Source organism: Canis lupus, chromosome 28, assembly GCF_048164855.1.
Source record: "Canis lupus baileyi chromosome 28, mCanLup2.hap1, whole genome shotgun sequence".
In the NCBI taxonomy this organism is placed as follows: domain Eukaryota; kingdom Metazoa; phylum Chordata; class Mammalia; order Carnivora; family Canidae; genus Canis; species Canis lupus.
This window is the reverse complement of record NC_132865.1, coordinates 13340733-13355505: the sequence shown is the minus strand read 5'-3', so window position 1 is coordinate 13355505 and position 14773 is coordinate 13340733. Positions and strand designations below refer to the sequence as shown.

General features: G+C 43.0%; 1 protein-coding gene and 1 long non-coding RNA gene across 2 annotated transcripts; one reads left to right on the top strand and one right to left on the bottom strand.

The window, feature by feature from the left end:
• Nucleotides 1–785: 785 nt before the first annotated feature.
• Nucleotides 786–9115, bottom strand: LOC140620202 (uncharacterized). Its single transcript, XR_012019963.1, has 4 exons — nucleotides 9055–9115; nucleotides 4583–4801; nucleotides 1520–1846; nucleotides 786–931 (listed from the first exon to the last, which is right to left on the bottom strand). It is a non-coding gene; the product is annotated as an uncharacterized lncRNA (long non-coding RNA).
• Nucleotides 9116–9239: 124 nt separating this feature from the next.
• On the top strand, nucleotides 9240–13621 carry FABP5 (fatty acid binding protein 5). Its single transcript, XM_072804112.1, has 4 exons — nucleotides 9240–9398; nucleotides 12203–12375; nucleotides 12734–12835; nucleotides 13369–13621. Exons 1-4 carry the CDS (start codon nucleotides 9320–9322, stop codon nucleotides 13420–13422), a joined length of 408 nt encoding a protein of 135 aa, XP_072660213.1. The 5' UTR covers nucleotides 9240–9319; the 3' UTR covers nucleotides 13423–13621.
• Nucleotides 13622–14773: the final 1152 nt, after the last annotated feature.

The following is a 14773-nucleotide window of genomic DNA, read 5'->3' as shown; positions in this document are numbered from 1 at the left end:
ATACTTTATAGAGTTTTATTTCTAGTTCTCTCAGGTATCTTACATATAGTACATTTGGGTATGATGATGATATATCATCATCAAATACTTATAGGCCTTGTAAAGGGCTATGGAAGAATAAGTGAGCAAACATTCCATTATTTCCGAGGGTCAACCTAAGACCAAGAGCTAAAAATTACTGGAAGCAGATTTCAGCACAATAGAGATTATGGCTTTGTCCCAATCAGAACTATTAGAACATAGAAAGGGCTTCTTGGTGGGAAAATGTGAGGCCTCTATCACCAGAAGGATTTAAGTGGAGACTGGTTTTATTTGTATTGAGAGAAACTTAATAGGCTTTAGTTGAAGTAGAAGACATCTATAATTCCTCCGAACTCTAGGATTTTAAGATTTGTCTTTAGTTCTGAATCCAAGTCACAAGTGCATATTCAGAAATGAAACTATATAACTTTAAAGGATTTACTAATAATATGTATGCTCAAGCAACAGCCAATTGGGCCAAGATCAGGTCTGACTAGGAATTGCTGCCAAAAGATGCAATTAAAAATTATACAACTTGGGTGTGGGCACCAGAGGTCAAATTTTACTTCTGAATATGCACTAGTGACTTGAACTAGGTAGGTTTCCTCAGAGCCCTGCGGACTTAAGGCTTTGAGCTGAGAAAGATGAGCATGTGAAAGAACTAGAGCCTTGCCCTGTGAAATGAGAGGCTATAGCCAGTAGCTCAGTAAAGCTTAAATCAAAAGGAAACCTGTTACATTTCTCACAAGATTTGGTGTCACTATTCATGTTTATTGGAAAGTGATAAATGAAAGCATTGTTGATTCAGAAGTGATTTTTATTTTAATTGTGATTTATATCCCTACCTGCTTTCAGATAAAATATTCGATAGTTATGATTTTCTGTTCCATAATGGAGCAAACTTCTGTATCTGTAAATATACATCAAGAATAATTATGTCCATCAAAATACAATACAGTGGAAAGGCAGTCAATTAAAACAACTTTTTTTTCATATAGCAAATGACTTAAATAACACTCATATAGTAAGTGATATTCAAAGGGACACTGGTAAATGATATTCTTTCCAATTTCTAGAGGCTGATACTATTCTAGAATAGTAGAAGAAAAGAGAGTTTGGGGATATATTTCAGTTTAAGGGGTTCTTTGCAAGACTGGTTTGGGTCTGTAGCTTCTAAGAGGATTAATTATTATACCTCTATCAGGTTGTTGTTGTTGTTGTTGTTGTTTTGACTAACTAGAGTTTTACTACTTTACAGTATGTACTGATAACATAGCTACAGAAGTGATAATATTTTATACCATGCAACAAATGCAATAAAACTTGTCGTAACAGAGCCACATTCTTCCCCCAGGAATCACATATAGTTTCTACTGAAAGATAAGGGCATCAGAGCATGTGTGGTAAAATCATTAACCTTTGCTTCGAAATCTCTTCTTTCCAAAGTGGATGCAAATGACACAAGAAAGGGGACACAGCAAGATTTTCTGGTCCTTACCAATCTGGCTGGGGTGGTGCAGAATCCTTGTTTCAACTTGTACACTGGCAGATTTTATTATGCAAGTTGTGTATCTCAGCATGTGCCACAACCTTGAGGACAGCTAAATGTCAGTTTATTTCCAAGTTCATGGTAAGGAACTCACTCTAAAACACAGAGTGAGGTGGGTAGTGATGCGGGTTGCATCACGGTCTTGAACCCAGTATTTCTCAGATGAGATCTTTCTAATCTCCTGATTAGATGGTGGCTTTGCGGCATTTGGCACATTTATTTTAAACAGGATGTATCCATTTAGTACACCCACCTGGTTCCTGCTGAAGAGATGACCTGTTCAGACAAACAAAGAAAACTCTAGAGTTTCCAGGATACAATTGAAAGCAACAGGACTATGTATCCCTTCCCCCACCCTAAAAAGATTGTGTGATATCTTCTTGGAAAATTCACTTAATATTATAAAGATAAAATGAATTTATCTGACATTTTCAAAGACATTTAATACCTGGGAATTTCCAGAATGTGCTGAACTAAAACAGAAGATCTTTAACAAATGTTAAAAAAAAAAAAAAAAAAAAAAGCAGTTCCTTAGCTGGTGTAAGCTTAGGTTAACAAACTCCTTGAAGGCAATGGCTAAAAGTTATTTCACATAATTATTAGGTGATCTGAAATTGTAGTCTGACTTTAATCAAAGGAATCGGTCTTATGTGGACAGCTTCTCTGGCTCTTTGTGTGTGGGTAAGCAGAGCAGTCCACGCATGACACATTTGTCTACCACGTGAGTAGGGAAAGATGGACTATGGCCCTATGGCACTTTTTCCCTCCTGTAAAACAAACCTCAGGTTTTACATTAGATGATACAAGAGTGCCATGATAATGCTGTACTCGAAATTTAGGCTTTGGAACTGCCTGATAGGTAAGAATCAAATCTCACAACTCTTTACCCAACATCATTCATTCAATCTGTGATATTTGGAGTGAAAGAGAGCATTATTTTTAATTATACTAGGACAATACCATATCATGGCTATGCAAAAAACAGTGCAGTCAGTTCTGCTAACCAACACAGAAAAGCCATTAGGAAACCAGGCTTTGTCCTGAGAGATTAACTATGTATGTTGAGGCTGCAAAGTAGGTGACAAAATTTGAGATTTGTAGCACAAATATTCTTTATTCCCACCTTCTAAATTAGACCCAAACCAAGATCATGGTTGCCCTCAATGGGTAACACCCACCTCAATGATAACATAGGGCTGGAAGAGGTGTATGAAACCACACTGTTTAGCCAATACAGAAAACAGAATGTGGTTCATTGGAACCGCAGATTGGTTTCTCACTATTTGTTCATTTGTGAGTCACTTAATTGAGAAACACCTGCTCTAAGAGGAATGAGGGCATATAAGAGGCAGGACAGTGTAGGGAAATGCATGAGAGTACAATAAACCTTTCACTACACGCTGTTGGATTTATATCTTTAAGTGTGATGGATGCAGATGTGAGCCAGTGGACAAAAAGTGTCCTACATTGTTTAAAAGTAGATGAACAAAGATATCCATCCTGTCTCTTAGCTCCTTTAGAGGAGTACACAGAATCAGCTCGATGCTGTTTTTTGTAATACTGTGCAATATTGTGTTTTGTGTAATACTCTGGGGGATTTAGAATAGCTCTTCCCACCACCAGGTAAAGAGGATGAGAGTTAGGATTGAGAAAGTGTCTTTGGTGGGCAGCCCCGGTGGCCCAGCGGTTTAGCGCCGCATTCGGCCCAGGGTGTGATCCCGGGGACCCGGGGTCGAGTCCAGCGTCAGTCTCCCTGCATGGAGCCTGCTTCTCCCTCTGCCTGTGTCTCTGCCTCAATCTCTCTCTCTGTCTATCATAAAAAAAAAATCTTAAAAATGAAGTCTTATGGATAAATATTAATAAAGAGAAATGATCAAATGGTGTTAGAGTCTGGGGGAGAGAACCTTAAATCACAGAGTATCACGTGGAAAGTGGGACTGAAAAATGGGAACGTATAATCTGCCAGAAAAGAATTCGGCCTCTTCTAGTGGAAAAATCTAATTTGGAGGTCTTTGCTTTTGCAGTTTTAATTTTTTTTGATGTATGTATGTATGTGAGACAGAGTACAAGTTGGGGGGCAGGAGTAAGAGGGCTAGAGGGAGAAGCAGACTCCCCACTAAGCAGGATGGCTGATACAGGACTCCATTCAGGACCCTGGGATCATGACCTAAGTAGAAGGCAGATGCTAAAGGGACTGAGCCACCCAGGTGCCCCTGTTTGGGCATTTTTCAAAGGACAAAGGCATACTTTATGAATTTGTCTGTGTGCTTGCAGCTGGGCCAACCTCAGACTTTGAATATAAAATTATAATATAATATAATATAATATAATATAATATAATATAATATAATATAAAATAATATATATTGGGAGTGGCAATTTGGCTGATGGTGGGTTTCAGGAGGTTGAGGATGCTAGGCGATTTGTTTTGAGACAGCATTGCCTGATAAGCACAGTGTTTTTACTAAGATTTTGTGTTTATTGGGATGGTCTTACAAGCCTCTTTCTGCTCCATTTCAAGATACCCTCTTACATGTTGTTTTAGACCTGGAACACTGACTACCACCCACACGAGGATTGAAGGGACTACATATTTTGCTAATGTCTTACCATGAGCTAATGACAAAGGTCATACCCAACAATATATGTCTGGACAGTAGGAAGATCTATGTAAGAAGAGAAATGGATTGATTTTATACTGAGATAAGCCATTATATCCTCTGCATCATTTAAAACCAACAACCTTCATTATAACCTCTTAAAATTGTAACTTTTATTGTAACTTTTGCAATGTCTCCTTTTCTCTCTATTCTCACATCCAGTTAATTTAGCAAGCACATACTTATGATGAATTATTTAGGCAACTGGGAAATTTTAATGGCTATCCATTTGCAGGCACGTTGGGGAAGAATCAAACTGCCTCCAGTGAAAGGACAAAATTCATAAAAGAACTCCTTTTTTAAAATGCTTTAGTGAGAAATAATCTTATTACCAAAAACAAAAGAAAACAACCTTCCATTGATGAATGGTAGCTTGTCGTGGCTGGATACACTGAAGGATTTAAAACTTGAGCGTGTGCCTGAAGCTGTGTAGCTTCCTGATCTTATCTGGGAAGTTTTCGCTGTTACAGACAACTTGACAAGATGCAGATCCATGCTCTATCCACTTGTTAGGCTTTTCTTCTGGAACTGATTCCAAGTGGGATTTTCTTAAGGAATATCTAGTTTTAAGCTAGGGATACACAAGCATGAGTGAGCAAGACACGAAAGAGTCGGATCAAAAAACTGGCTATAAAATTTAAGAGAGAAACTAGATTTAAATTAACATATTATCCACCCTCCCTACCACATTTGAAGTCCTGATGAGCAGACAGGAAGATAGCTGCCTCGGATTAATTAGAAACAAGTCTAAATGTTGAGTAAGATAATTTTTGGAGTGAGTTTGTTCAATTTCCTGTCTTTTCTATATATTTTTATGGGGATATAATCAGAAATCCTTAAACTCGGAAGTGAAAGGCACCCTGATGTGGCAAAGCCATTTGCAAGTTCTTATATACCCTACAGCTTTGCTACTCAAAGCATGGTCCCCAAACCACTAACACTAGCTTCGCCTGGGAGTTTGTTAGAAATGCAGGATCTTGTGCCCTGCTATGGAAACTACTGACTGCATTTTCACAAGATCCCCAGGTAAATTGTTTGCACACTAAACTTTGAGAGGTACTGCTTTATAGTATTCACTATAAAGCCCCTCCCCCTGCCTTCTTTTTTGCTGAATCTGCACATGTACTAAGAAAAGAAAAAAAAAAAGAAAAGATGCAGCTGTTTGAACATGGATTGCTTTGGGTAGTCTCTCCAATGATTGCTTTCATGTGGTGCTCTTTCTCTACCAGCTGCATACTTCCTGGCCACCAACGCTTAGGGTCCTTAGGAAAGGATTAGGTACAACAATCAGCTTTGTGGAAGGCACATTTATCCACACAAACTAGGAGGTTGTCTTTAAATAAAATGACATAACATACACTAAACTTAGATGCGAGTTTGTGGAATATGAAGCTGACCAACTATTACACCCATCCAACAAAAGTCGAGAGAAATATTCTGTTTTACCACTAGGTGGAAATAGAGTAATTTTGAGTATATTTTTCAGGGCCATGAACTACTAAGGAGGTAAGCTGAAAGGGACCTAAGAAATCATTTGGTGTAATTCTTACCTTGTTAATTTCGTAGATAAGAAAACTGAGTTTCTGGAGATATTAAGTAAAACTGCACCTGCCTTACAAATGATGGTCTTCTAGAGCTATGGAGGGGAGATTTGCTGGTAGGCTTTGGTTCTTTAACCATTTTCACTATGAATAAACGTGTCATTATCCTCCAGCATGAAGAGAAGGCACAATGTGACACCTACCTTGCCTCTGTATCGCTGCTAAAACTAGTGACCAGTGTAGTCACTAAAATTTGTAAGGATAGGTTTAGAATAAAACTATTTTTTCTTGTCCCTGTATCGTAACATAATTAATCTCGATCAAGTAATAAGGCTCCCTTTCTCCGATGAAGAGATACTCAACCATCCCATAAAGTCATACAAGATTTTAATCAGGTTTGTTTTTACAACATTTTTGGTTTTTACATGTCATATTGGGTTCAAGTCAAGTAGCCTAGAACTTCAGTTAGCAGGTCAAGGGAATACTTTATGTTTTTCAGAACTTGAAATCCATTATCATTTTTTTTTTTAAGAAAGGAAGGGAATTGGGACACCTGGGTGGCTCAATAGTTGAGCGTCTACCCTTGGCTCAAGTTGTGATTCTGGGCTCCAGGATTGAGTCCCGCATGGAAACCTGCTTCTCCCTCTATTTATGTCTCTGCCTCTCAGTGCCTCTCATGAAAAAATAAATGAAATCTTAAAAAAAAAAAAAAAAAAAAAAAAAAAAAAGGAAGAGAATCTGAATTCAGGGCTTTCAGGGCTTAAGGGACATTAGAAATAATCTACTCCCATCGCTTTCCATATGTGTATATATATGAAAAATATATATATATCAAAATGAGAAGCACCAGAACAACAATAATGACACGTTATTCATAGTGAAATGGTTAAAGAACCAAAGCCTACCAGCAACTCTCCCCTCCATAGCACTAGAAGACCATCATTTATAAGGCAGGTGCAGTTTTACTTAGTATCTCCAGAAACTCAGTTTTCTTATCTACTATGAAGTGTGTCACCCACAGTAGCAAAGCAATCACCATGCCCTTCTTTGGTCCAGGAGACTCCCAGGTATTTTGGCCTATATCTTTCTGTTTCTTGGGGTGTGTTAACCCCAAAAGGATTATTTCCACTCATTACATCAAAGAGTGTGTTTAAAAGTTAAGTTTTAACTCCAGTTTAAAAACTATTTCTTAAGTATTTATGTATTTAGTACCAGAATGCCATTCTCCTTTTGAAATTTCTGTGACATGGTTGATTATGATAATCTAAAAATTAGTACTCCAGTACAGAATTTTAGCTGTTATTACTGTGTTCTCTACAAAAATGGATAAAACATGTAGAGCCAGCATATTAAGTATGCAAGTCCAAACACAACAGGAGCTGCCTCTGTAGGAGGCAGGGGCAGCAAGCCGTCCTAAATGTAGAGAAGGCAGCACTTGCATCACTGAACAAATGACCTCAGAACTTGAACATTTTCTCAGCTGTACAGCCTCAGGTGTGGGACATCCAAGTTCTTAATGGCACAACTACATGGCCTGAGTCACTTCAGTATTAAAATGGTACCACAAGAAAAACTGGAGTGATCCTAACATTAGGGCAGGGATTTGAAATAAAAGAATTATGGTTCAGGGGAGTAAATGTCCTGAGGCATGAGGGGAAATGACCAACCTCAGATGTCAGTTTGTTGAGGATGGAACATGAACCAGTGTCTTGGTATGGGTCAGGTGACTGGGTAGCCTCTCCTCTCAGCTCTATGAGGACAGTGAGCTAGAGGCAACCAGGTGTGGTCCTGTTTCACAAGATCTGAAGTGAGGACTGGACAGGGATTCTGGTTTTACCACTTTGCAAACATTCCCTGCCTTATGTCCTCTTTCAAAAAATGGGGATAACACTAGCAAAAATTTAGTGGAGCTCAGAGTTAATGGATAGAAAGTATGCAGGAAGCACAGCCTCCAGCACAAGCAGACATTCAATAAATGAACCTTATCTCCACCAAGGCAGCTGGCCTCTCTGCATGGCAACTTTCTCACCTCATCACCACCCACTCCTACAAGGACCTGTGATCACACAGTAAGATACTATGACAAGTACACTTTGACAAGTATAGTGTTCTACACAACAAATACAGGGTCTTGGTATAATTAAAGGCAAAGAGGAAAGCGCCTAAACACTTGGGAGTCAGAACAAACTATGAAGGGGTCAATCCACTAGCAATGTAAACGAATAACACATTCATCTTTTTAAAAGATTTTATTTATTTATTCATAAGAGAGAGAGAAAAGAGAGAGAGAGAGAGGCAGAGACATAGGCAAAGGGAGAAGCAGGGTGCCCGCAGGGAGCCCGATGCGGGACTCGATCCGGGGACTGTAGAATCACCCTCGGGGCTGAAGGAAGGCGCTCGACCACTGAGCCACCCAGGTGTCTCCAACACCACATTCTTGATGGGTACATTTCATAGCAATGACAGTCACTTAAACTCACACTTTTTTAAAAAACTTTTTAAAAAATATATATTTTCATTGACGTTCAATTTCAATTTGCCAACATAGAGTGTAACCCCCAGTGCTCATCCCATCAAGCACCGTCCTCAGTGCCCGTCACCCAGTTACCCCCCCTCCCCCCGCCTCCCCTTCTGCAACCCTTTGTTAGTTTCCCAGAATCAGGAATCTTAAGGAGCTTTAGTTTGGAAACTGAACTTCTTGGGACATCTTCCCCCTGCCCTGCACCTCTGATAAAATCGTCTAGCTCAAATCAGGCATACAGTCTCCCGGAGGCCCTATACCTGGACAGGAGTGGAGGAGGGAGTTGAGGCGAGAGGTGAGGGGCGGCCGAGGGTGGGGAGCACAGGCTCCCCGGGGAAGGTGTGGGATGTGGGTCAGTCCGCCCGACTAGGAGCAGACCCGAGGGAGGCCAAGAGGTTTATCCATCAGTCAGCCAGACCGCCCCCGATCGATCAATCCCTGCCCCGCTACCCTCCACGCCCAGCCGGGACTGGTGATTCACTCGGGTGTTTCGGAGGAAAAAAAAAAGAGTGGCGGCGTGGGAGGTAAAGCGGTGGAGCCGAGGGGAGGAGGGGGAGGAGGGGGAGGAGGGGGAGGAGGGGGAGGAGGGGGAGGAGGGCCCGCCCCCCCCCCCCCCCCCCGCAGCGACCCCTCCGGTTCCCCGGCTCCGCGGAGGTTCGCAGGCGCAGGCGTCCCGGGCGGCGTGGGGCGCGCCGGGCGAGTCCCTGCTTGCAGGAAGCGCGGAGCTGGCGGGGGGAGCCACCTCGCCTCCCCCCAACCTACCTCGGTCCCCCGGCAGGTGGAGCGGGTTCGCCCTTGGAGACCGGGGGGAGAGGGGCCCCGGGGAGCGCGCGGGGGGCGGGGCCTGGCGAGGGGGCGGGGCCGGGGGCGGGGCCTGGCGAGGGGCGCCTCCCATTGGCCCCTCGGAGCCGCCCGGCGCGCGCCGCCTTTATAAGGCCGCCGCGGCGGTGTTCCTGCCGCCAGCCCCGCCGCCCCGCCGCCCCGCCGCCCCGCCGCTCCGCTCGCCCGCCCGCCGCCCGCGCCCACCATGGCCACCATTCAGCAGCTGGTAGGAAGATGGCGCTTAGTGGAGAGCAAGGGCTTTGACGAATACATGAAGGAAGTAGGTGAGGCTCCCGGCCCGGCGGCGCCGTCCGCGTGCCGAGCCCGGCTGTTGGCCCGGCCCGGCCCCCGCCCCCCGCGGCCGCACGTGGCCCAGCGCGGGGAGAGCGGGCGCCGTCGCGGGCCTCCCACCTGCGCTGCCTCCCGGCCTCGGCGCGCTGCCCCCGACCCCCACCCCCGACCCCCACCCCCAGCCCCACTTCAGGCGGCCCCGACACGCTCCCTGCGCTCGCCCTCCCCGCCCCTTCTACCCCCCCCCCCCCCGGGCTCCCGCGCCGCCGCATCTTTGGTGCCCAGGTGGCCTGCGGGTCCCCCTGCTCCGCGGGGCGCGGTGTCCGGCAGAAACCCTTCGGGAGGGCTGAATGGGGGCCCCGCTTCAGCATCCCCCACCCCCCGCCCTCCCCGGGGGAACCGGCGGGCTCTCCTCGCCCCCGGGCAGCAGGTCGCTGCCAGCCCCGGGCGCCCCGTGGGCAGGTGGCCCGTCCCAGGGCCCGCTTGGCCCCGCTGCCGCCCTGCGCCCTCGGCCCGAGGGTGAGGGGCCACGAGGCAGGGAGTGGGATGGATGGATGGATGGATGGATCAATTGATTGAGATTTTATTTGTTTATTCATGAGAAACACACAGAGACACAGGCAGAGGGAGAAGCAGGCTCCATGCGGGGAGCCCGACGTGGGACTCGATCCCGGGTCTCCAGGATCACACCCCGGAGTGGGTTTTATTGGAAAACCGCAGTCAGAAACTGCAGAGCCGTCCTGCGGCTCATTTCCCAAGTGCATGCAGGATGGGTGTGGCCCCGCAGAAAGCCCTCGATGGCTTCCAACCCCTCAAGGCAATAGGAGTCTCTAGGAAGGTTCCAGTTCTCTCTCTCTCTCTCTGTCCCTCTCTCAAAATAGTACTTGATTCTCTGGTATTGTCCTTTTTTTCCAAGCCAGTGACAGTAACTGTACGCTGGTTGACACACTAGGTGGATAGGAAACAGAAAAGGACCTTTGTCACAGGCCACTGGGAAGCGGGATGGAGTACTCTACCGAGGATCTTATCTGAAAAGGGGCTTCCAGCCCGGAGACGACTGCTGGGACCACAGGGGTGCTTTAGAAGCTGCACATCCCACAAATGTTAACATGACTGCTTTCTGGTGCAGAAGTCACGACAAAGACCCTCTCCTGAAACCTAGTCCCTGTGGCACCTGAGAATCCACCTTCATTAGCCTTTATCCGAAGCAATGAGAGGTTAAGGCTGAATAGTGAATTTTTTTTTTCTGACTTTTAAAAATTATTTATTTATTCATTCATTCATTCATTCATTCATTCCTGAGAGACACACAGAGAGAGAGAGAGGCAGAGACACAGGCAGAGGGAGGAGCAGGCTCCATGCAGGGAGCCCGATGTGGGACTCGATCCTGGGTCCCCAGGATCAGGTCCTGGGCCAAAGGCGGGGCTAAACCGCGGAGCCACCCAGGCTGCCCCTGAATAGTGAATCTTGAGTGTATTTATGCTACTGTGAGTACAAGTAGAATTCAGTCTTTTTCTTTCTTGCACTGTAAATCTAGATGAAGATAACTCTGGAGAAAGCCACTTACTGCACTGATATCCAAGAAATGTTTGTGTGTGTTCACTTGTGTGAGGACCAAGTAAAGAATGCTGTTTCTCTCACTTGGAAAGTGAATGCGTTTATTGGATGGCTTGTTTCCAGGGTTCTAGAGTCATGAAGGTTGTCAAGGCTCAATTCATTAGAGAACAATCAAGGTGTGGGAAGAGTAGAGCCTTTTAGTTGTCCAAAGTGAGAATTAATGACTTCACTAACAACATGAGGTGCCAACCCCCACACTGGCAAAAGAGAAGGTACCAAGAGGACATTTCAAGCCTCGGGGAATTTTTATCATCAAGCCAGTTATTCTGCTTAGGTTGTAGTCTCATCTGTGAAACCAGGATTTGAGCTAAATCTTAGTTTCCTTGTAAATATTAACAATAGGAAGAAATACACAGAATCTAAATTAAATAGGATATCCGTCTAGTAATTGAGTTAATCAGCTCTGATATGCATACTGTTTTTGAGGATAAAGTTTTCCCAATTTATTAGCACCATGATTGTGCAGTTAACTCATAAAACACCATGCTATTTGAACAGAATTGATTTGGATTTTGTGTCGTTTATCAAGAGCTTTTTGGGCAGCCTGGGTGGCTCAGCGGTTTAGCGCCGCCTTCAGCCCCAGGCGTGATCCTGGAGACCTGGGATGGAGTCCCACGTCGGGCTCCCTGCATGGAGCCTGCTTTTCCCTCTGCCTGTGTCTCTGCCTACCCCCCCCCCCCGACCCATGTCTCTCATGAATAAATAAATAAACTCTTTAAAAAAAATAGCTTTGTATGTGTCAGACGGTGTGGTAGAGTCCTATGATACAACATTTGGTGGAATGAGTTAAATCCATTTTAGAAGCCCAGATTTCTTCTCTAGCTTTCTGAAGGCCAGCATAGCATGGTGGCCAAGAGCTAAGCTTTGGAGCCAAACTGCCTGCTCTGTTGGTTCCAGCTCCTTGATTTTCTAGCTAAATGAGCTGGGGTAAGTTACTTTCTCATCTTGTAAAATGGAGACCATGCACTCCACCTCTCACATAGTTGTTGCAAGGCTTCCATTAATTAATATATGTTAAGTGCTGGCATATGGTAAGTACTGGATATGTGTTTACACTTGTTACTGAGAAGTGAATAAGTGAAAATATGTACAACACAGTAAGTGCAATTGAATTGCTGCATTTGTGATGTAAACTATCACTTTGGATTTCTGTTATTTAACATGATACAACATCCTACAGGAGTGGGAATGGCTCTGCGAAAGGTGGGTGCAATGGCCAAACCAGATTGTATCATCTCTTCTGACGGCAAAAACCTCACCATAAAAACTGAGAGCACTTTGAAAACAACACAGTTTTCGTGTAATCTGGGAGAGAAGTTTGAAGAAACTACAGCTGATGGCAGAAAAACTCAGGTTAGTCATAAGTTAACAAAAATCACAGAAGTTTCCACGGTGATAGATTGTATCAATAATATTCTTACTGTTTATAGGCAAAACTTAATGAAAAAGCCAAATTATTTCATGAATTGAGTTCGACCAATTAGTGAAAGTACCAGCTTCATCACTTAGTCTGTTTTGAAAAATAATTTAAGTAACGTGAGAGAAAATATGTGTCTTTTGTGGGGCTCTAGATTGAGAAGCATAAAATCGTTATGGGTTAATGAAGTAGACCCAGAAAGGAAAAGATGAAAAAATGTTGATTAAGGAAGTTATGAGCCATGGCATCTGTCTTATAACATACTTTGGAAGATTAAAAAGTGTATTTTTGCAGACTGTCTGCAACTTCACAGACGGCGCATTGGTTCAACATCAGGAATGGGATGGGAAGGAAAGCACAATAACAAGAAAGTTGGAAGATGGGAAATTGGTGGTGGTAAGTGCCAAATTTTTTATGTCTTATTAGGCTTCTTGTTTACATTCAGAGTTCACGTAACTGTTTAGTATCACTGACCGTGAACACAATAACTAGGTTTGGGTAGAAAAAAATTGCAAAGTAATAAGGTAAACATTAAGACACTAATAACTAAGAAAGCACTTTATGGTGGTGGAGACATGAGATAATGTAGTAGAGGTTGTACCTGGAGCTGGGTTTAGTCTATGTTCATTGTTACATGACAGTAAAATTTTGGGCAAGCCACCAAAATGCCCTCTTGGGCATATATTTTTCCATTTACTTTAAAATGAGGAACAATTGCCATGATCAAATGAATACCTTATAGATTTTGCAAATTAATACTTTAGTTTGCAGTAAAGCATACCTGCATCTTAAACAAAATGGCAGGAATTCTAAAAATCATTTTCTCCATCTTTGTAGATTATAAAGTTTTGTAGGATGCTGATCCTAGTATTTACTACCATTGTGCTTCAATGCAAGACTAACTTAATTCTTCACTATTGTTCTTCTAGGAATGCGTCATGAACAATGTCACCTGTACGCGGATCTATGAAAAAGTAGAGTAAAAATTCCATCATCATTTTGGACAGGAATTAGCTGTGAGGATGAACAAGCTCAGTTCAATGAGCAAATCTCCATACTGCTTTTTTTTTTTCATTACTGTGTTCAATTATCTTTACCACAAACATTTTACATGCAACTATTTCAAAGTGTTGATTTAATTAGGATCATTCCTTTGGTTAGTAAATAAATGTGTTTGTGCTATGCCAGTGTTGTATGCTTTTTATTAACTTCATAAGGAAACTAGTGAATTTTAATAAGTATGAATTGACTAAATTCTGGGGGTAGTCTTGAGGGTGCTATACTCAGATCATATTTTAGTAATTTATTTGTAGAGCTACTTCTATGGCAAATACACTACCAGTCAGGGATGCCTGGGTGGCTCAGTTGGTTAAGTGTGTGCCTTTGGCTCAGGTCATGATCTCATGGTCCTGGGATTGAGGCCCACTTCAGGCTCCTTGCTTGTCGGTCTCTCTCTCTCAAATAAAAACAAAACAACAAAAAAACACTACCTATCATCTAAGCTTGCCCTACACTATTTGGACTTTGTATCAACTCAGAAATCCTAAATTTCTGGCAAGACTATTCTCATTAAAAAAGAACTACATAAACTTTGTAATTTAAATATTAGAATAAAAGTCAAATTATCATCATTGACCACTGATCATACTTTTTTTTCTGATCATACTTTTAATAGTGTAATTACAACTATTTTTCAGGAATTCTGCAACCCCAGATTCCTTTAATTAACTTTTTGAGGACTTACATGTGCAGGCAGTGTTCTAGAGGTTGAGGCATATCTAGACACCAGGTCAAATCATCTTCACTGTGAGGAAAAACACCACCTTTGGAATAACACAATGGGTTTATTAACAAAAGCCGTAGAAGTAATACAGCTCTAAAATGCTTCCTGTGTGCATATATAAAGAATAACTAGAATTCTAGTGAACACCTGTTCTGTTTCTCAAACCCAGTACAAACATCTGCAGTTCACATTTGGAGAAATAGCTTGTAGACATTGGGCTAAAGCCTTGTGTGCATGATCACCAGAGCAATACTTAGGGGAAGTACTACCATTATCTCTATTCTACAAATAAGAAAACAGGTTTGGACTAGCTAACCTGTTCAAGGACATAGGAATTAGTAGAGCAGGACTGGGAACCTACATCTTACAGAGTCTACTCAACGACTGCTCAGTCATCCTACAACACTGCCTCTCCAGCTTGTATTAAGATCTCAAGACTATAACATCCCTCAGTGTAATAATTGAGACTTTTGCAAAGCCACTCTGAAATGTTAGCTGGTAAAGAGTTTTAAGAATTACTGAAAGCTAGCAGTCAGGGAAAGAGCTCAGCT

Coding starts and splice junctions, on each gene's coding strand:
- FABP5 (XM_072804112.1), top strand. CDS start 9,320: ATGGCCACCATTCAGCAGCTGGTAGGAAGATGGCGCTTAGTGGAGAGC. Junction 12,376..12,733: donor CTGATGGCAGAAAAACTCAG/GTTAGTCATAAG, acceptor GTATTTTTGCAG/ACTGTCTGCAACTTCACAGA. Junction 12,836..13,368: donor AAGATGGGAAATTGGTGGTG/GTAAGTGCCAAA, acceptor TTGTTCTTCTAG/GAATGCGTCATGAACAATGT.